The sequence below is a fragment of the Sprattus sprattus genome, assembly GCF_963457725.1.
Source record: "Sprattus sprattus genome assembly, chromosome: 3".
NCBI classification, from domain to species: Eukaryota; Metazoa; Chordata; class Actinopteri; order Clupeiformes; family Clupeidae; genus Sprattus; species Sprattus sprattus.
Window position 1 is genome coordinate 26,382,375 of NC_137922.1, and position 19,886 is coordinate 26,402,260.

A 19,886-nucleotide genomic window follows, 5' to 3' on the forward strand; every position below is an offset into this window, starting at 1 on the left:
GGGTAAGCCACAAAATGGGATAGCGCAACACACCAACCTTCAGTACACCTTCCTCTCTCTCCCTCTGTCCTCCACCCGTCTCAGATTGGGAGCACCACTGCGGTGTTGGTGTGTAGTATCGCACTGGGGAGTCTGTCTCTGCTGGGCCTGGGCAGGGGGACCCAGGAGGAGCAGCACTATCATGCCCTGGACCAGAGCTCCATGTCAGGCACCTCGGAGGAGCCGCACTATCATACCCTAGACCAGAGCTCCATGTCGGGCACCACCGACGACCTGCGCCCCTACAGGGACCTGGAGGACCAGAGCACCACTGAATCAGCAACCCCACAGGGCAGTCTCAACAGAGGTAGAGCTGTGTGTGTGTCTGTGTGTGTGTCTGTGTGTCTGTGTCTGTGTCTGTGTCTGTGTGTCTGTGTGTCTGTATCTGTGTGTGTGTGTGTTAAGATGCACTTAATCTTTTCAGCTATATATTAGCTTGAGGTTGACTTTAGGCACTTTATCTTTTCAGCTGTGCATACTGTTATTATGTATCTATATATATATATTCATATATATTTCTTTTTTACAGAAGTACTCCTGCACCTTTACATATTGCTTGTGATTTAAATAAGACTTGAGGCCTTTTAAAGAAGCCTTTTGACTCTAGTGGGTGTGCTGGTTTGTTAATGGCTTCCATCTTCTCTCCCTCTCCTTCCAGAGGACCAGCCCAGTGAGCGGCCTCTCTCTCAGCCCAGTGAGCGGCCTCTCTCTCAGCCTGGTGAGCGGCCTCTCTCTCAGCCCATGCCCGATATGATCGCGGGCCATCTGACCGACACAGCACCGACACCCACAGGTACAAAGCGTGTGTGAGATGGTGGGACCCTCTACCTGTAGGTCCCATAATGAAAGGCGTTAATAATAGAGAGAGGTGTGTATATGTGTGTGTGTGTGTGTGTGTGTGTGTGTGTGAAATGAATCAGCGTGTACTGGGTGGCACTGATGGGTTGAGTGTGAAATGGAGTTGAGATGGCGTATTTGATAGGTGTGTTTGTGCATACGTGTTAATATGTGTTATACTATTTCTGGGTATGTTAGTTAAGCAAGGCACGCCTCGTCCTGTGTGTTTATGTGAAGTGTGTGAAGTGCTGCCGTCTTAATGTGTGTGTGTGGGTGTGCTTATGGTTGTGTGTGGTGTGTCTTAATGTGTGTGTGTGTGTGTGCGTGCTTATGTTGGTGTGAGGTGTGTCTTAATGTGTGTATTTGTTCAGTGTGGTGGTAGACCACAGGCCTGTCTAGCTACAGTATGTGTCTATTGCATAATTCCCCGGTCATATCTCCTCCAGACCAGGGTGTGGCGCCAATGCGTGAGACCCCCAGGGCGCGGCTGGCCCAAGAGGAGAGGCAGGTGGGCCGACATGCCCTGCTGTGTCTGCTGCTGATCGTTGCACTGCTGGCTGTAAGTGCTCTTTACCACCAGACAACCCCAGTCCTAATCCACTAGCAGGTCTAGCAGGTCTAGTGTGGGTCATGTCACGGTCCAGAGAGCAGTAGAGTCTAGGACAGATCGTGTGTGTGTGTGTGTGTGTGTGTGTGTGTGTGTGTGTGTGTGTGTGTGTGTGTGTGTGTGTGTGTGTGTGTGTGTGTGTGTGTGTGTGCGCGCGCGCATAAACCAGATGCTCTGAGGGATTCTCCTGTTGTGATCTGTCCTGGGGAGAGCACCCATAAGGTGTGTGTGTGTGTGTGTGTGTGTGTGTGTGTGTGTGTGTGTGTGTGTGTGTGTGTGTGTGTGTGTGTGTGTGTGTGTGTGTGTGTGTGTGTGTGTGTGTGTGTGTGTGTGTGTGTGTGTGTGTGTGTGTGTGTGTGTGTGTGTGTGTGTGTGTGTGTGTGTGTGTGTGTGTTGGGGAGTGCACCCATAAGGTGTGATCTTTTGGGTGTATCACCAAGGAGACCCATTTATCTTGGTTGGGTTTTGTAGACCAGACATTTGACCTCAAAAGGAAACAGAACTCTATACCATAAAAGACCTTCTTTTTAAAAATATGAAATTAGCCCCATTAAGTCTGGGTTGTTTATAATGAAATTAAATTAAAGTAAATTAAATGACATTAAATTAAAGTCCTCTGTGTGTCCCACTCATATGACATGTTAGCGTTTCCTCTCCCCTTGTCCTGTAGAATCTGTCCAGCTGTTTCTGGTGGCTGTTCAACAAGGACCCCGGCAGGCTGTACCTGGAACTGCAGTTCTTCTGTGCTGTGGCCAACTACGGCCAGGTACACACACACACACACACACACACACCACACACTATGGCCAGGTACTTCACATACATTTAATTTTTATTTATGAATCACCGGTAAAAATGAACTTTCTCAGGGCACCCTCCAGACACACCCTGTAACTGCCTGCACACACACATTGCACAGCGCAGCACCTCTCGCAGGTACACACACACACCTGTAGATGAACTCTCACAGGTACACACACACCTGTAGATGACCGCTCACATGTACACACACACACCTGTAGATGACCTCTCACAGGTACACACACACCTGTAGATGATCTCTCATAGTTACACACACACACCTATAAATGACCTCTCACATGTACACACACACCTGTAGATGACCTCAAAGGCACACACACCTGTAGATGACCTCTCACATGTACACACACACACCTGAAGATGACCTCTCACATGTACACACACACACCTGAAGATGACCTCTCACATGTACACACACACCTGAAGATGACCTCTCACATGTACACACACACCTGTAGATGACCTCTCACAGGTACACACACACCTGTAGATGACCTCTCACATGTACACACACACACCTGAAGATGACCTCTCACATGTACACACACACACACCTGAAGATGACCTCTCACATGTACACACACACCTGAAGATGACCTCTCACATGTACACACACACCTGTAGATGACCTCTCACATGTAAACACACACCTGTAGATGACCTCAAAGGCACACACACACCTGTAGATGACCTCTCACAGGTACACACACACCTGTAGATGACCTCTCACATGTACACACACACCTGTAGATGACCTCAAAGGCACACACACACCTGTAGATGACCTCTCACATGTACACACACACCTGTAGATGACCTCTCACATGTACACACACACCTGTAGATGACCTCTCACATGTACACACACACCTGTAGATGACCTCTCACAGGCACACACACAGCTGTAGAGGAGGAAAGAGAGTAACAGCCATGTCTTCTTGTTGTTGGTTTCAGGGGTTCATATCGTTTGGAGTGTTTGGATTAGATGAACATCTCATCATTCTACCTTTCAAAAAGAGGTAAATCCGTCTGCAAACACGTCTCAAAGTTAATGCCATGTCCTCCTTTGTTTGAGGTTCTCCTGGACCTCAGTGTATTTATACGATCCTGATTAAGAGCTTTGGGTTTCATTTGCTCACGTGTCCATGTGTGTATATCAATGTGTGTATATATCACATACAGAACAATGTTATTTTGGGTGCCTGTGTGTTCTGTGTGTTCTGTGTGTGTGTGTGTGTGTGTGTGTGTATGTGTGTGTCTCTGCGTCCGTATATGTCTCTGTCCGTGTTTGTGTGTGTCCGTTTATGTCTGTGTGCATGTGTGTGTGTGTGTGACCGTTTATGTCTGTGTGTGTGTGACCGTATATGTTTCTGCTTGCATGTGTGTGTGTCTGTGTCCAGGCTAGCCAGTTTGTGGGGTTCTGCACCTGTAGAGACTCCTGCTGCAGGTCAAGAGGAGATCCGGCTCACCTGCACACAGTTTGTGCGCTACCACAAGGACCAGTGTGTTCAGGACGTCGTACACCAAAGAAGGTCAGCTGTGTGTGTGTGTGTTTGTGTGTGTGTGTGTGTGTGTGTGTGTGTGTGTGTGGATGTGTAAAAGGTATTGAAAGGTTTTGTATTAATTCTACAGCAGATGTTGTCTAATGTTGTTTAGTGTTACTGCTGCCTTATGTGTCTCACTGAAGTATGGCATGCATTAAGTGTGATGTCACTGAAAAGTATGGCATGCATGTGGTCTCCTCGGTGATGCACTGCATTCTGAACTGTTATTCTTACACACACACACACACACACACACCTTCCTTTGCCCTGTAGTCTGTGCACACACACACACACACACACACACACCTTCCTTTGGCCTGTAGTCTGTACACACACTCCTTCCTTAGGCCCTGTAGTCTGTACCACACAGTAATGAACCTTTATCTGAACCAGTCTTGGCATGAAATTTGTTTCTCACTGTGAAATCTGTCTCTGCTAATCCTGACTATCCTCTCCTTCATCACTCTTTCAATTCTTCTTCATCATTCTTTATTCCCTCCTTTCCTTTCCTCACCATTTCCAGTGGGTCTGGTGAATCTCTCTCGGGACCTGTGGGTGAATCCTTCCTTTGATGCGCAGGTGCAAAGGCTATTGGTCAGACTGGTTGGAGGCGGGCTCATTCATGGGCAGAGAGTTGGTTGATTGGCTGGTGCGAGCTGGAGTGGCAGGTGACCGGGGATCAGCTGTGCTGTACGGTGAATGGCTCCAGCAGGGAGGAGTTCTGCAACACGTCCGCCATCGGTTCGGTTTCCATGACAACTCGCTCTGCTATGGCTTCACCCGGCCACAAAGGTTCCACTGCCATGACGACACTCACGGAATGATACCATGTGCCATGTGACCTGGAATGGATGCGTTTGTGACTTCGAGCAAGAGTTTCTTTCCATCAGATTCCAGGCAACATTTAACTGTAAACTTGACTTGAATTTCAACTGAAACTTATTTTTTTTGCATGTTGTATGCGCATACGCAGGTATTAAAGCCCCAAACTGCAAGGACTGTCTGACCTTTGAACTCCTGCTGTATGCACAAACACACCTACTGCTGCAGCGTTTTGACTTTCGTTTTGACTGTTCGTCATAGCAACAGTTCTATGCACTGCAGTTTTCCTGTCAGTCTGCCCATGTGTGTGTGTATCACGAGTGTGTGTGTATCTGTGCCTTTTGTCCTTCAGATGTTGTGTTGAGTATGGGTCTGTGTGTTTTGCTGCTGTATATGAGATGAGCTGTGTTGTGTGTGTGTGTGTGTGTATTTACTTGAAAAGTGTAGCTGTGTTTTGTGTGTGTGTGTGAGTGTGTGTATTTACTTGAAAAGTGTAGCTGTGTTGTGTGTGTGTGTGTGTGTGTGTGTGTGTGTGTGTGTATGTGTATTTACTTGAAAAGTGTAGCTGTGTTGTGTGTGTGTGTGTGTGTGTGTGTGTGTGTGTGTGTATTCACTTGAAAAGTGTAGCTGCGTTGTGTTGTGTGCGGTAATAGTGTCCTATGCAACCCTCCGCCTTCTGTGTTAACTGTTTTCATCTCTTCATCCTACAAGCACTGATGTGGTCAGATCTGAAGATCCATTTTCCCGAAGATGTCAGTCTACAGTACATACCTTTAAAGAGAGCAGATTCGAAACAGAACATGTATGTCTACAGTACATGCCTTTAAAGAGAGCAGATTCGAAACAGAAGATGTATGTCTACAGTACATGCCTTTAAAAAGAGCAGATTAGAAATAGAAGGTCTGTTCTGCACTGTTAGGCTAGAGCTAAAACACTGATTAAAGAGGACGGAGAGACTATAGCTACAGCCCCACGCTGTTATTATAGCTAGAGCCCCACTCCGTTACTATAGCTACAGCCCCACGCTGTTACTATAGCTACAGCCCCACGCTATTACTATAGCTACAGTCCCACGCTGTTACTATAGCTACAGCCCCACGCTGTTACTATAGCTACAGCCCGCACTGTTACTATAGCTACAGCCCCACGCTGTTGCTATAGCTACAGCCACACGCTGTTCAATGACTAGAAGACTTGTGTCAGTCTGCACTGAATAATGAAGTTAACAGGACTTCAACGGTTGACCTCTGACCTGTAGAGTGTATTTCTACTGCATGCTGCCATAGATGTTTCTTTTCCTTCCGTGTGTTTTCCATCGCATGGCCTTTGCTGTGTGTCTGTGGTTCCCCCCTACAGATGTGCTCAAGGGGCTAACTTAGCTTATGGGGTAGAATGGGAGGGGAGATGGCTGGAGGGGTGTGTGTGTGTGTGAACGGGAGGGGAGATGGCTCGATGGGTGGGGTGTGTGTGTATGTGCATGCGTGTGCGTGTGTGTGGGTGTGGGTGGGTGTGTGTGTAAGAGAGTACAGGAGGGGAAGGGAGATGGCTGGTTTGTGTGTGTGTGTGTGTGTGTGTGTGTGTCTCTCTCTCTCTCTGATGGCTGAATGGGAACGTGGGGAAGTGTACGGTAATCATGCCATCTATGCCACTACTGATACTGCCGTGTGATCCAGGGTGTATGTATCCATTGTCTCTGTCGTTTATAAAACAATTGAGATTTCTGAAATGTCTTTCAATAGTGCATGTTTTTTTTTGTAATAACCATATGACATCAATAATGTTTTTTTCTCCTGACAACAAGAACTCTTTTTTTTGCTGTCTTGTTTGCACACAACTGGCTGTTATCCAGATGTCTTGCATTGGGGTCTTTACACTTTTACACAATTCTTTTGAAATGTACTAAAACTTGCTGTATGTCAAGGAGATGTTGGTAGTTTTGGGTTATAGCATGTGTCATCCCAAACTGTTTTGCACTAAGATAATGTATATCCTACACAATGTTACAAAACTGTACAAATCCTTTTTGTCTTTACACAACAATAAAAAAGCAATAAAAGAGCCAGGCAATGTGCCAAATTTGATTTTCTTCTGTTTTTTGAGGTTTCTAACTATTTTATATTTACTATTTTAAGCTTCTTTTTTTACTTTTTAAATTTACTATTTTTAGCTAGTCTGAACGTCATGCGAGGTCTGTCCAGCTATTATTTTACGCAACGTCGGCACGTTTCCTTTTGTTTGGCCAATGAGATTGTAGAGAATATTCACTCTTCCGGTTCCTTTCCCTGCCACCGCCGAAGTGTAGACTGGCGTGTGTACAAGTCAGACAGCTTGGATTTGTACTTAAACGACAGAAATAACATCATTTGAAGGTGAACTATATCTACACATTGTTTAACACACTATTAACTTACAGCAAAGTAAATGTTCTATGAAAGAATCTCTCAGAAGACAATTATGTAGCCACACTTCAATTGGGCTAGGATAACCGGCTAACGTTGCCCTGCTCGAATGCATAGGATAGCAATATGCTAGCTAGGTATTCCATGTGTGAGGATCCGGCTGGTTGTAAAGTGTAAGGCGACCGGGTCTACCCCGAGAATGTCTAGTGTCTTGCCCTGATACAAGCAGTGGGCCGAGTGTATCTATGACACGTAATAAATAAGCAACGAGAGAGCGCGGTAGGCGTTATTCATAGCCGTTATGGAGAGGCCAGAACAGTTCATCTTACGCCCCTGACAGATGCGATGTCTATTTTTGGGGTAGTGATGTGACTTCTCAGTAGTCAGGCTGCACCGCGCTGCGAAATGGCAACCGGACAGAATTACTAACGCTAGCCACACAGCCGAGGCTACACGCTGTTCGACTTTCTCAGAGAAATGTGACTGTTATCATCTCTTGGCTAGCTGTGAATGTATTGAGACAGTAGTAGGCTACACTGCAAATTTCAAATTATGGCTCCCAAAAAGGTGCGTCCATCGCCTAAGGATAACTTCGCGCCCATGGTGGCGGGGAATGACAGAGGTTGTACTAACGTTCACGATTTCTTTTGTAGATGCCTCCGAAGAAGGGAGAAGCCCCAAAGGAACCCGCCCTGATCGGACGCTTCGGGACCTCATTGAAAATCGGCATCGTGGGACTGCCTAATGTGGGGTGGGTGACCGCAGTGAGCCACGGTGTTCAGGGAAATACATAAAACAGTGAGCTAAAACAAAGCAGCAGATTTGCACATGCATGTTTGTTGACATGTCGTGTAATTATAGTCCTTGTTGTGTCCATTATGTTACCTTAATGGACGTTTGACTGGGGTCGACCACCGTTTCATTGATGACAGAGTTGCAGTTGCATGCTTCCCTATTAGGTGTTACATCATTACCTTGCCCCTGGAGTGTACAGTTACAGTATGGGCGCTCTATCCATGTGCACGGCCCGTGTGTGCCGTATGAACATGGGAAAGGTTGAACGCCTCTCCTGTGATCCACCTGACAGAAACATGGTTGGGATTGATGAGCACTGTTGTCACTGTCCTGCAGTAAATCAACGCTCTTTAACGTCTTAAACATGGTAGGGATTGATGAGAGCTGTTGTTGTCGCTGTCCTGCAGGAAATCCACATTCTTTAACGTCCTGACGAAGAGCCAGGCGGCTGCGGAGAACTTCCCCTTCTGCACCATCGACCCCAACGAGAGCAGAGTGCCCATTCCTGACGACCGCTACGACTACCTGTGCAAGTTCCACAAGCCTCTCAGGTGAGGCCACGCCACCAGGCTCCACAGAGCAGCTGACTGCCCAGATGGACTCAGTGTGCACATACACACACACACACACACTCTCAGCTAGCTACTTATGACTACTGTGGCATATGCATTTCCAACCCTTTGCTTTTACACACACACACAATCTCTCTCTGTCTCCCTATCTAATGATCGCTGTATAGACTCATCACAAATGGCTCCACAAATACAAAGCACCAGTCCCCTCCCCCTGGAAGGCTCCGCGAGAGCTCATTCTAACACGGGTCTAAGATGTATAGTATAGTTCTTGTGGTGTCCTGATCTGCATCAGTGAGCAGCTAGACTTTTAATAACACATTTGTAGTAACAAAGTTGGCAGGTTTTGCTGCTACAGCTCCTGCCTGTTTGTCTGACTGTGTGTGTCCTCTTCAGTAAGGTGCCTGCGTTCTGTGTGTGTGTGTCTTCAGTAAGGTGCCTGCGTTCTGTCTGTCTCTGACTGTGTGTGTGTGTGTGTGTGTGTGTGTCCTCTCTTCAGTAAGGTCCTGCGTTCCTGAGTGTGGTTCGTACTGTCTCTGTCTGTGTGTCTGACTATGTGTTTGTGTGTGTGTCCTCTGCAGTAAGGTGCCTGCGTGCCTGAGTGTGGTCTGTACTGTCTCTGTCTGTGTGTCTGTAACTGTGTGTGTGTGTCCTCTTCGGTAAGGGGCCTGCGTTCCTGAGTGTGGTTCGTACTGTCTCTTTCTGTGTGTGTGTGTGTGTGTCCTCTGCAGTAAGGTGCCTGCGTTCCTGAGTGTGGTTCGTACTGTCTCTGACTGTGTGTGTGTGTGTGTGTGTGTGTGTGTCCTCTGCAGTAAGGTACCTGCGTTCCTGAGTATAGTTAGTACTGTCTCTGACTGTGTGTGTGTGTGTGTGTGTCCTCTGCAGTAAGGTACCTGTGTTCCTGAGTGTGGTTAGTACTGTCTCTGACTGTGTGTGTGTGTGTCCTCTGCAGTAAGGTACCTGTGTTCCTGAGTGTGGTTAGTACTGTCTCTGACTGTGTGTGTGTTTGTGTCCTCTGCAGTAAGGTGCCTGCGTTCCTGAGTGTGGTGGACATCGCTGGGCTGGTGAAGGGGGCACACGCTGGGCAGGGCCTTGGCAACGCCTTCCTCTCCCACATCAGCGCCTGCGACGGCCTCTTCCACATGAGCCGTGAGTGTTGTGTGTGTGTGTGTGTGTGTGTGTGACGGACTCTTCCACATGAGCCGTGAGTGTTGTGTGTGTGTGTGTGTGACGGACTCTTCCACATGAGCCGTGAGTGTTGTGTGTGTGTGTGTGTGACGGACTCTTCCACATGAGCGCTGTGCGTGTGACGGCCTCTTCCACACAAGCCGTGAGTGACACGCGCTGCCATTGGCTGAACCTGGCAGCCTCTGTCTCTTCCTCTCATCTGTCTTCTCTCGCTTCCACTCGTTCTCTGTCTTCTCTTGCTTCCACTCGTTCTCAGTGTCTTCTCTCCCTTCCACTCGTTCTCGGTGTGTTGTGTGTGTGTGTGTGTGTGTGTGTGTGTGTGTGTGTGTGTGTGTGTGTGTGTGTGTGTGTGTGTGTGTGTGTGTGTGTGTGTGATGACAGGGCATATTGTTAGATGCATGAATGTGATCTCCAGGTTAGCCTCATTCTTAATCGCCTAAAAATTAAGCAGAGCCCTGATTTTGCATGCTGTCCAGCTTCATCGTTTCTCGTGTTAAAAACATCAATTACCGTTATTTGTTAGCATGTAGATCATTTGATAGCCACTAGTTATCTTGTTGTTTTGGCACTGAACCTCTCACCTGACTCTGACTCAGAGAATGTGATGTGACTCAGTGTCCAGATAAGAGCTGTTGGTGAAGGTGTGTGTCCTCACATGACCGAGGAAAGAGTGGTTGTATGTAAGATGGGGGTTGGTGATCTGCCCGATAAAATCACACCATTATCTTTTGAACTCACAATCATGATCTTAAATGTGATCTTTCTTCCCAGTTTTTAAATGTGCTGAGCTGAATATCCAGACTCCAACCAGCCTATGGGCTTGTTAACTCAGCATTTAAAACACAATATATTATTACTTACAAGACACACTTTTCAAAATGTTCATTAAAACCTAAATCGATACGTCCCGCATGAAGGAGACGCGTTCTGTTGGTTTGTCAACGTGGCCAGATATTGCAGTTCTTTCGTTCGTGAATGTTAGGATGGTGTAAGGAGTATAAAGAACATTATTTCTGTAAATAGATGTTTAAAAAAATGCTATAAACATGTAATAAAAAAGGTATTATCCATCTAGCGGCTGGTTGTGATTTTTGTGTGTGTGTGTGTATAGGTGCGTTTGAGGACGAGGACATCATCCACGTGGAGGGCAGCGTGGACCCGGTGAGGGACATGGAGATCATCCACGAGGAGCTGCGGCTGAAGGACCAGGAGGCGATGGACCCCATCATAGACAAGCTGGAGAAGATGGCCGTCAGAGGAGGAGACAAGAAGCTCAAGCCAGAATACGTGAGGACTGCATTACCCAGCGTGCACTACACAATATGCATACATTTTTATTTATCTTTTACTCCATGGACTGCTCCTGCTGCTTGCTTTTATGTAAAGCACTATGAATTGCAACTCTTGTATGAAATGTGCTATATAAATAAAGTCTTACTTACTTACTTACAACAAACTCACATCTGATTGGACAGAAACTACTGCAGTTAGTTTATTATTGAATTATATTTGTACACACCATTTCATCGTTTTTATGTCTGACCGGAAGGTAAAACTAGTGCTTCAGAACACACCGTGTGAATCATGTAGAGCCTCTTGACATTAATGGCGTCTCCATACCTTGAGTTCACTCTCTGTCTCCTCTCCCCCACTGTTGCTGCAGGACATCATGCTTAAAGTGAAAGCTTGGGTGGTTGATGAGAAGAAGCATGTGCGTTTCTATCCCGAGTGGAATGAGAAAGAGGTGAGTCTCTCTCTCTCTCCCTCCCCCCCCTCTCTCTATCGTCTCTGTCTCTCCCTCTATCCTCCCCCCCCCCCCCCCCCCTCTGTCTCTCCCTCTCTGTGCGTCTTGCATGCATACAGAAATATCACCGCACCTCAGGAAGTCTCCTGCACTCCTCCTGACCCAGTCTGTGTTCCCCTGCTCTCAGATTGATGTGCTGAATAAGTACCTGTTCCTGACGTCAAAGCCCATGATCTATCTGGTCAACCTCTCAGAGAAAGACTACATTAGGAAGAAGAACAAATGGTGAGATCACTAGTGTGTTTAGCAGCAAGCCCCTGTTCAGTGTGTGTGTTAGGTGTGTGTTGTGTTCAGTGTGTCAGTGTTGTGTTCAGTGTGTTAGTGTTGTGTTCAGTGTAAGTCATAAAGTGTAGTGTGTAGAAGCTCTTGAAATATCATGTTCAGGTTCACATGGTGGTTTAAGGCTCTATCTCTCTCTTTCTCTCCTCTCCTTCTCCATACCCCCCTCTCCTTTCCTTCGTCCTGCAATCCCCTCTGTATCCCTTGTTCCTCTCTTTCATCTCCCTCCTTTCTTTCCTTGTTCCCGCTCTCTTCCCCCCCCTCTTCCTTTTTAATTCCTTCCTCCCTCATCCCCTTCTCTCTCTCTTGGCCAGGCTGGTGAAGATAAAGGAGTGGATCGACCTCCATGATCCCGGCGCTCTGGTCATCCCTGTGTGTGGCGGTCTGGAGGCCACTCTGCAGGAAATGGAGGAGGAGGAGATGAAGAAGTACTGTGAAGAACACAAAACACAGAGGTGAGGGGGTCTGTGTGTGACTATCTCCCTCCGTCTATTATCTGTCTGTCACAGTCAATACAGTCATGCATACTTATATCACACACTCTTTCATTTTCGTATACTTTCGTCACAGTATTTAAACTTCAGGTAAAAGTGTTAATATGTGTTTAATTGTTATTTTTTCTTATGGCGTGTGTGTGTGTGTGTGTGACAGTGTACTCACAAAGATCATTAAGAGCGGATATGCAGGTCTGCAGCTGGAGTACTTCTTTACCGCAGGACCAGACGAAGTGCGTGCGTGGACCATCAGGGTGAGTACACACGCACGCACGCAGCTCAATGTTTTTGAAGTGTCTTAAGAAGAAGTTTCCTTTCTCGATAACAAAAGCGCTTTATTGGAAGTTAATTCTGTGCATTTACCAAATTACGCATGTGACCCTTGACCTACTGACCTTTGACCCCTCTGCAGAAAGGAACCAAGGCTCCTCAGGCCGCTGGGAAGATCCACACAGACTTCGAGAAGGGCTTCATCATGGCCGAGGTCATGAAGTTTAACGACTTCAAAGAGGAAGGGACCGAAAATGCAGTCAAGGTGTGTGTGTGTGTGTGTGTGTGTGTGTGTGTGTGTGTGTGTGTGTGTGTGTGTGTGTGTGTGTGTGTGTGTGTGTGTGTGTGTGTGTGTGTGTGTGTGTGTGTGTGTGTGTGTGTGTGTGTGTGTGCATACACGTGTACATTCGTGTTGTAGACGTGTGAATCTGAGTGAAATGATGTCTTATATTTGTCCAGTGTTCTATATAGACTGATCATTTCTTCTCTCTCTCTGATAGGCTGCTGGCAAGTACAGGCAGATGGGTCGGACCTACACAGTCGAGGATGGTGACATCATCTTCTTCAAATTCAACACGCCGAATGCGCCCAAGGCCAAGAAGTGATGACATTTTTTGGGCAGAGAGGACTGTACCATTGGGTGAAATTAGAGGGGGTTTATTTTGGACAGCAAACCTCTGAGCTTTTTCTTTTTGGTATTGAGTTTTTCCCCCAACAATGTGGCATTCGGCCACCCCCACCGCCCCATCCACGTGCTCTATCCCAAGCTTACACACACACACACACACATCCACAGACAGCTCTATGAATTGCTGGTGTGTGTGTGTGAGTCTGCTACACCTGGAGAACAGAACACCTGGGCACGCATCTCTGTTCTCCACTCACACAAACTGCATGTGGCACAGCAAGCCGACATCTACTCTCAATAAAACACCTGACGAAACAGACTGTTGTTTTTGGGTTGTGTGTGTGTGTGTGTGTGTGTGTGTGTGTGTGTGTGTGTGTGTGTGTGTGTGAATGTCTGTGTGTAAGAGAGAGAGAGAGAGAAATTGTCTCCGTTTGCCCAAAGGGTTTCAGTTAATATTGGTGAAATTGGACTACTGACAATTCATGTTGTACTGTGAAGGAGTGTTATTTTGGGCCCTGCATGCGGCTGTCACAAGCCAGTCGTTCACCGTATCCTGCCACCCTTGATATCCTAAACTAAAATTCACACACCATGTCAGCTAAACATAATTCATCAAAACTTCACATAAACAAAATTCCCATTAACCTGGCCAGCAGCCTCTCCTACTATAACATATGCTAATACTAATCAAGACTAAGTGGCCATGTTACCTACTGTTAATTGTTGACCTAAACCTATATCTTAATCAAATTGATATTTACTAGCCAAATGTTCTCTTAAAGTGTGATCTTTGTCCACAAATGCTGATGGCTGTGGAAAATTGTTACTTATCAGCATTAAGTACCTATATGCATATTGCATACACCCGAGACACACACACACCCTCCAAGTCTAGACTGTCTGCGGTGCTGTGGGACGCTGCTGTAGTCTCTCCACCTGATCTACTTGCAAAAAACCTTGGCCTATACCTTCCCACCCCCCACCACACTGTCACACTTATTCTACCCCATAGCCTGTGCTAGCCTTAACGTGCAATGTAAATAATTGCCACCATCGACTTTGTTTCATTCCTCTACTTACCCTTGTAATAGTAACTTTATGAGCACACTGTATACCCAATCTAGGTCTAAGTCTAGGCTGTTGTACAATACTTAAATGATCCCCACCTTATCCACTATTTGTTTTGTATGCCTCACGTATATACTATGTTATGTTTGTATGTTGCATAAATTAACCACAAGGACCTGTTAGTGTCAGTGGAAACCCATAATGGCAGTGGTGGGATTTGAACCCACGCCTCCAGAGAGACTGGAGCCTAAATCCAGCGCCTTAGACCGCTCGGCCACACTACCCCACATGCTTTTGTGAAGCAGAGCACAATATCACTTGTCATTTTGTAATTTACCAGGGTTCCTACAGGTTTCTTCAAGTCAAATTCAAGTCTTTTTAAGACCTTTTTAAGACCATTTAAATAAAAACGTAATACCTATTTCACGGCCTATTTCACAGACCTGCCTGCAAACGTGAAAATCAAATGTGAAAATGTGGACTGTACTTACGCTACATCACCACAGACAACAAGCCAAACAGAGGCGTGAAAATCAACCACAAAAAAGTTTGACTAACGCCGTATGTTATTTTCTTGACTTTGGACACCAGCTCCTCTTTGATATAAACAGCTAAACCAAACTTGGCTATATACGCCGTTTTGTCGGGACCACAAGTAATCGTGTTAGCGATATCGGAATCGGGGAACATGCACCCTCATTACCATTGTAGGACTGGTGTTTGGCGATGGTGTTAAGGGTCCACAACACCTCTGCTTTCATAGTTGGTGTGGATCCAAAAGATGTGCGCAGATCCACCAGTATTGCCAACATTGTTGCCATCTGTACTCAATGGTTCCAAAATTAGTATTTTCCCTAGGGATGCACGATAATATCGGCACGACATCGGTATCGGCAGATATCGGCTTCAAAACTTAATTATCGGTATCTGCAGATATGAAAAATTTCTGCCGATATTCCTGGCCGATAAGTTGACGTGTAAATTATGCGCACGCAAAGCAAATGTTTATGAGCGTCGGCTGTGTGGCAGTACTTCACAGTATCAGAGGATGATGACAAAATGCCTATTTGTCAGAAAACCTTTCAGGAGAAGGAGGAGGAGATGCAGCTTGGCCATAACGTATGTTGCATGCATAGATGCAGACCACCCGCGTGCCACGCTTTACAACATTACCTGTCGCGCTTTTTGCCGTTAATAAGTTACGGAGTTGGCTAGACAACACTAGCTTGTTAGCTTGCATGCTACGTGACACTAGAGAAGTTAATGATATAACATTATAAGCCCATGCTATCTGTACATGGCTTACTTTTGCATATATGGAATTTATACAGCTAACTTGGCAATAACGTTACATAGATTAGTCTAGAAATCCTAAAAGGGACGTTATTAAACTGTAAGTCAGTTAAGCCAAGCTGCATCTCCAGAGTGAAGTTGTTCAAGTTCAAGGAGGTACTGTTCAAGTATGAAAATTGTGACGTGAAAATATAAATATAGGGCCAATAGTTTTCCGCGTCAAAAAAAAGCAAATTCCGTGTCACGTTTTTGGTAATTCCGTGATTCCGCGTCAAAAAAATAAAAACAGCCGTATAATGCCTTTCTGCACGTTAACTGTATGAAAAACTCTGTTGATAGTGATGTTGCCTAGCAACGCTGTTTGCGTGCGTGCAGCACCCACAGTTAAGATACTGTCGAGTTCAGTTTGTCGCTAAGTAGTTGACCATACTGTGCCTTATACATTTCCAATGCTTAAATCATCATTGTTCGACCTGTATGTGAGGCATTATGTGCATACTTAATGAAAGTAAGGGTTTTCATGAAGTTGCTTCTGTAATAGATCGTGTAATTAAATACCAAATTTTGGGCTACCTGCTCGTGCTATTAGTAGTGATTAGCATGATGCTAAGCGGAGATTTAGCTATGTTCTGTTCTTATGTTGATACGCTGTAATAAAGATGGGTTCAATCCTGTTAAGATTTCGACTGGATGAGATATGAATGACATCCATGTTGCCTAGTGTAATGTCCACTATTATATGTATCTGGTAATATTAGTTGTGTAATTGTTATTGTGTAGCAATAAGTCATGGTAATGTAATTCAGTGCAGTGCTAATTAGTCCCCATAAATTAGACTGCTTGGTAACTCAGTGAATAATACGTGCCCTTCTTAGATTGTTGTTTGCCAGCCATCAACACAACAGAAGACTTAACATTTTTAGTTTTTAATGCGATTGGGAAGATGAGCAAATGAACGTGACTACCCTTGAAAAGGGGGGCGTGGCCGGAGCAGAGTTCAGCGCAGACGTGACATTTTCTGACCGCTTTTGTTCTTTAATTAATGTTTGTTCATTGTTGCGATCGTTGTTGTGTTTATTTGAAAGACATTCAGTCTTACAGGGTAAAATACAGGGGGTTTTGGGCGATTTTGATGCACAAAATTATGTTTCCGTTTGAAAAGTTGCAATTCCGTTTTCAGTGGTCCATTCCGTTTCAGATGGTCCATTCCGCGTATTCCGTCCGTTTTCCGTTTTCGCGGAAAACTATTGGCCCTATAAATATATATTTTTTATACAAATATAAATCTGCCATATTTGAAACCATTTCAGTTTCATGAGTGAATGTCTATGTCTAAAATTATACAAATCAAGTCTGTAATGTCCTGTATTTACAGCAATACACTAGCATAATAACAGATTAATTCTAGTACAGGTGAGACTTTTCAATAATTAAAAAGCTGAGGTGTATATATCGGTATCGGCATCGGAAATCGGCCAAAATGAGCTTGTAAATATCGGCATATCGGATATCGGCTAAAATTCAATATCGTGCATCCCTAATTTTCCCCAGTAAATTAGTATTTTTCCTTAAGTGAAATCTGTACTGCGTTAATGGGTGCCACGGGCAAAAATGATATGTACTTGTAAAAGAAACAATATAGTGGCATTCAGCCTACAAACGTAGACTTATTTGTAGTCTGTAAGATCACCTTTTGAGAGGGTCTCTTTTTTTAATCACGTGAATATAGCTGTGTCATAGTGTATTTTGGCAACCTTTTCATATTGTGGTGGAAGTATCTCATATTTTATAAGTTTCTGTATACAAAATGCAACCCTTATAAAATAAAATAATGGCTGAACAGGTGACTTTCTCAGTCAGGGTCATGCCACTGGACTGGGTCTCAAAACCCATTGACAGCAGACTCTTATTCCCTTGGACTTGGGTGCTGGCTGTTTTGTGTTTGATGGAAGACATGTGTGTCTTAGCATCATAGAGTCCACTATTGGCAATGCTAAATGTGGACCGACATATAGTGCAAAAGGCATAACTGGTAGACACAGGACTTTAACTAATAGAAGTGTATTCCTTGGTATAACTCTGGGAGAAAGTCTGTTTCCTAGGAAATGTCTTCTTCTTTTGTTCAGCCATAATTCTAGATTATAAAGTTTGCATGCTATATTCAAAAAGCTAAATGAAAAGACTCAGTAAGGCCAAATGAGCGAAGTAAGAAAGGAGCTCTATTAGACGGAATACCGTCACGTGGAAAGTACTGTTCGACAACGCCTAGAAGAACAGTGACAGCAGCGGTGCTCTTGTCAGTTTGTTGCCACGGGGATGACAGCAAATGCGGTCTGTTCCAACTTTCATTTAGCGCACTCTAATTTTGACAGAAACGTACCTTGATTCTACGTTTACCATTCGTATTCGTGTTAGAAAAATATATCGCTCGAGTCAAAAAAGTTTTAGTTTAATATTCTTTCATTGGGGTTCCATATTAAGCAGTAGTTGATAAAAAAAGAACATCACTGAAACGTACCCAAATCTGTTGGTGGAGGCCATTTGTAAACTAAGAGCAGATGCGGCAAGGTAACTTTATCCATCAACGTCAAAAGTAAATAATCTTCATAATTTTTTTTTTTTGCATACGGTGCAAAAAGCAGCAAAATACATTGTTGTCCACTGGTTTCAACCAGTGGCAAAATGCTTGCTTATCCTTCCACGCTTCATTAATCTTGCACTTCCCCATAACCCCAGCATAAAATGGGCAGCTAGCTAACGTAAAAAAGGTAGAAAATAACATAACGGCGTAAGTCAAACTTTCTTGTGTTCTGCTGAGATTTCCTTTGATTTTTCGAGCTTCTGCTTGGCTTGTGGTCTGTGTCTGTTTTGCACTGCTGTAGCAAAGTGACGTGTTGGGACCATTGACATAGAAAAGGTTGCAAAACGGGGAAGCGTTGCGCTCTCAACTATTGGTTCCGCCATTCTTAATTTAGGCTACGTTATTTAATCAAAATAATAGTGGTTGACAAATGAAACTTTTGAGGAGAATGCGATAGCCTACGGAGAAATATACTGCAGAATTTTTTTAAGACACAGATATAAAAATTCGGGACTTTTTCAAGTCTTTTTAAGGTATTATTTCCAAATTCATGAATTCAATGCTTTTAAGACTTTTTAAGACCCCGCGGGAACCCTGTTTACATACATTTTAAGACTAAAGCCAGCTGTATTTGCATCATAATGGCAGCGGTGGGATTTGAACCCACGCCTCCGAAGAGACTGGAGCCTTAATCCAGCGCCTTAGACCGCTCGGCCACGCTACCGCACAATGTGATGAGACACAGCACAACCTGATTGGTCTAGTTGTCATTTAAACACATTTTAAGGACAAAGACAGCTGTATTTTACGGCAATAATGGCAGCGGTGGGATTTGAACCCACGCCTCCGGAGAGACTGGAGCCTTAATCCAGCGCCTTAGACCGCTCGGCCACGCTACCGTGAAGTACTCTTTGGCTCCGGCCAGACGTAACTGCATAGAGGACAACATTCCTAGTAGAAGTGTTGCGAAGTGAGAAGACATCAGCATGTTGAAATCTCAGAGGGAGCCTCAGGCCGCCTTTCCCCTGTGAAGATCTCGCCGTTGAATGGAGGGACTCTCTTTCATGCTGATTGAAAATAAAAGTTTGGTTACAACAAAAATATGTACTTTTCGTCTGTTTTTTTTAATGTTTTGTGGATAGAAGTGTCTGCTGAATTCAGTACCATGCTTTAAGCACGTGTAATGTCAGGATACTTTCACAAATAAAGACTTTTTACTATCAGTTTTTACTTACGAATTTACGGAGCACAACATTCATTGTCATTTTGTCATTAACAGACATTTTGAGGTCAAAGACAGCTGTATGACCTCAAACCTGCTGGCAATAATGGCAGCGGTGGGATTTGAACCCACGCCTCCGGAGAGACTGGAGCCTTAATCCAGCGCCTTAGACCGCTCGGCCACGCTACCGTGAAGAGCTCTGAGGCTCTGGTCAGAAGTGGCTCCATAGAGGACAACATTTCGAGGAAAAGTGTTGCCAAGCGAGAAATCTAAGGCGAAGGCCACACTAAGCCGATTTTCATTCTTTCCGGAACGTATTCGGGTTTAGTCAATCGCTGCCAGACAAAGCTGTGCTGCGCTGTTCTACGGCCACACACACCCATTGAAACTGGTGAATATGCTGTAGTACATATGCAAGGCCTGTTGGTGGCGCTGTGAAGGGTGCTACCGGAAATGGAGAAGGAGACTCGTAGAAGAAGACGACAAGTTACAACTAGTTAAGTTGGTGCAGACAGTTCAGTTTGTCGCCAAGTAGTTGACCATACTGTGCCTTATACATTTCCTATCCTTAAATCATCATTGTTCGACCTGTATGTGAATCATTATGTGCATACCTAATGAA

At 45.0% G+C, this 19,886-nt stretch overlaps 2 protein-coding genes across 5 annotated transcripts in view; both read left to right on the forward strand.

Moving 5' to 3' along the window:
- The window catches only part of gpr155b (G protein-coupled receptor 155b), a 12,744-nt gene extending 8,135 nt beyond the window's left edge, over window positions 1–4,609 (forward strand). For all 3 annotated transcript variants that reach the window (XM_080835812.1, XM_080835813.1, XM_080835814.1), the window contains exons 11-17: window positions 85–346; window positions 698–832; window positions 1,323–1,435; window positions 2,154–2,249; window positions 3,260–3,324; window positions 3,706–3,837; window positions 4,373–4,609. In XM_080835812.1, the coding sequence (XP_080691938.1) occupies window positions 85–346; window positions 698–832; window positions 1,323–1,435; window positions 2,154–2,249; window positions 3,260–3,324; window positions 3,706–3,837; window positions 4,373–4,421 (852 nt within the window). In that variant the 3' untranslated portion in view covers window positions 4,422–4,609. The remainder of the gene's footprint in view (window positions 1–84; window positions 347–697; window positions 833–1,322; window positions 1,436–2,153; window positions 2,250–3,259; window positions 3,325–3,705; window positions 3,838–4,372) is intronic.
- Window positions 4,610–6,948: 2,339 nt separating this feature from the next.
- On the forward strand, window positions 6,949–13,415 carry ola1 (Obg-like ATPase 1). 2 transcript variants are annotated; one of them, XM_080833898.1, is made up of 11 exons: window positions 6,949–7,040; window positions 7,724–7,821; window positions 8,273–8,416; window positions 9,459–9,586; window positions 10,737–10,912; window positions 11,289–11,369; window positions 11,557–11,654; window positions 12,023–12,163; window positions 12,360–12,456; window positions 12,615–12,737; window positions 12,973–13,415. In XM_080833898.1, the coding sequence occupies exons 2-11, from the start codon at window positions 7,724–7,726 to the stop codon at window positions 13,075–13,077; spliced, it is 1,191 nt and encodes a 396-aa protein (XP_080690024.1). In that variant the 5' UTR covers window positions 6,949–7,040; the 3' UTR covers window positions 13,078–13,415. The 2 variants fall into 2 exon arrangements, with proteins under 2 accessions (XP_080690024.1, XP_080690023.1); XM_080833897.1 differs by lacking the exon at window positions 6,949–7,040 and adding an exon at window positions 7,454–7,637.
- Window positions 13,416–19,886: the final 6,471 nt, after the last annotated feature.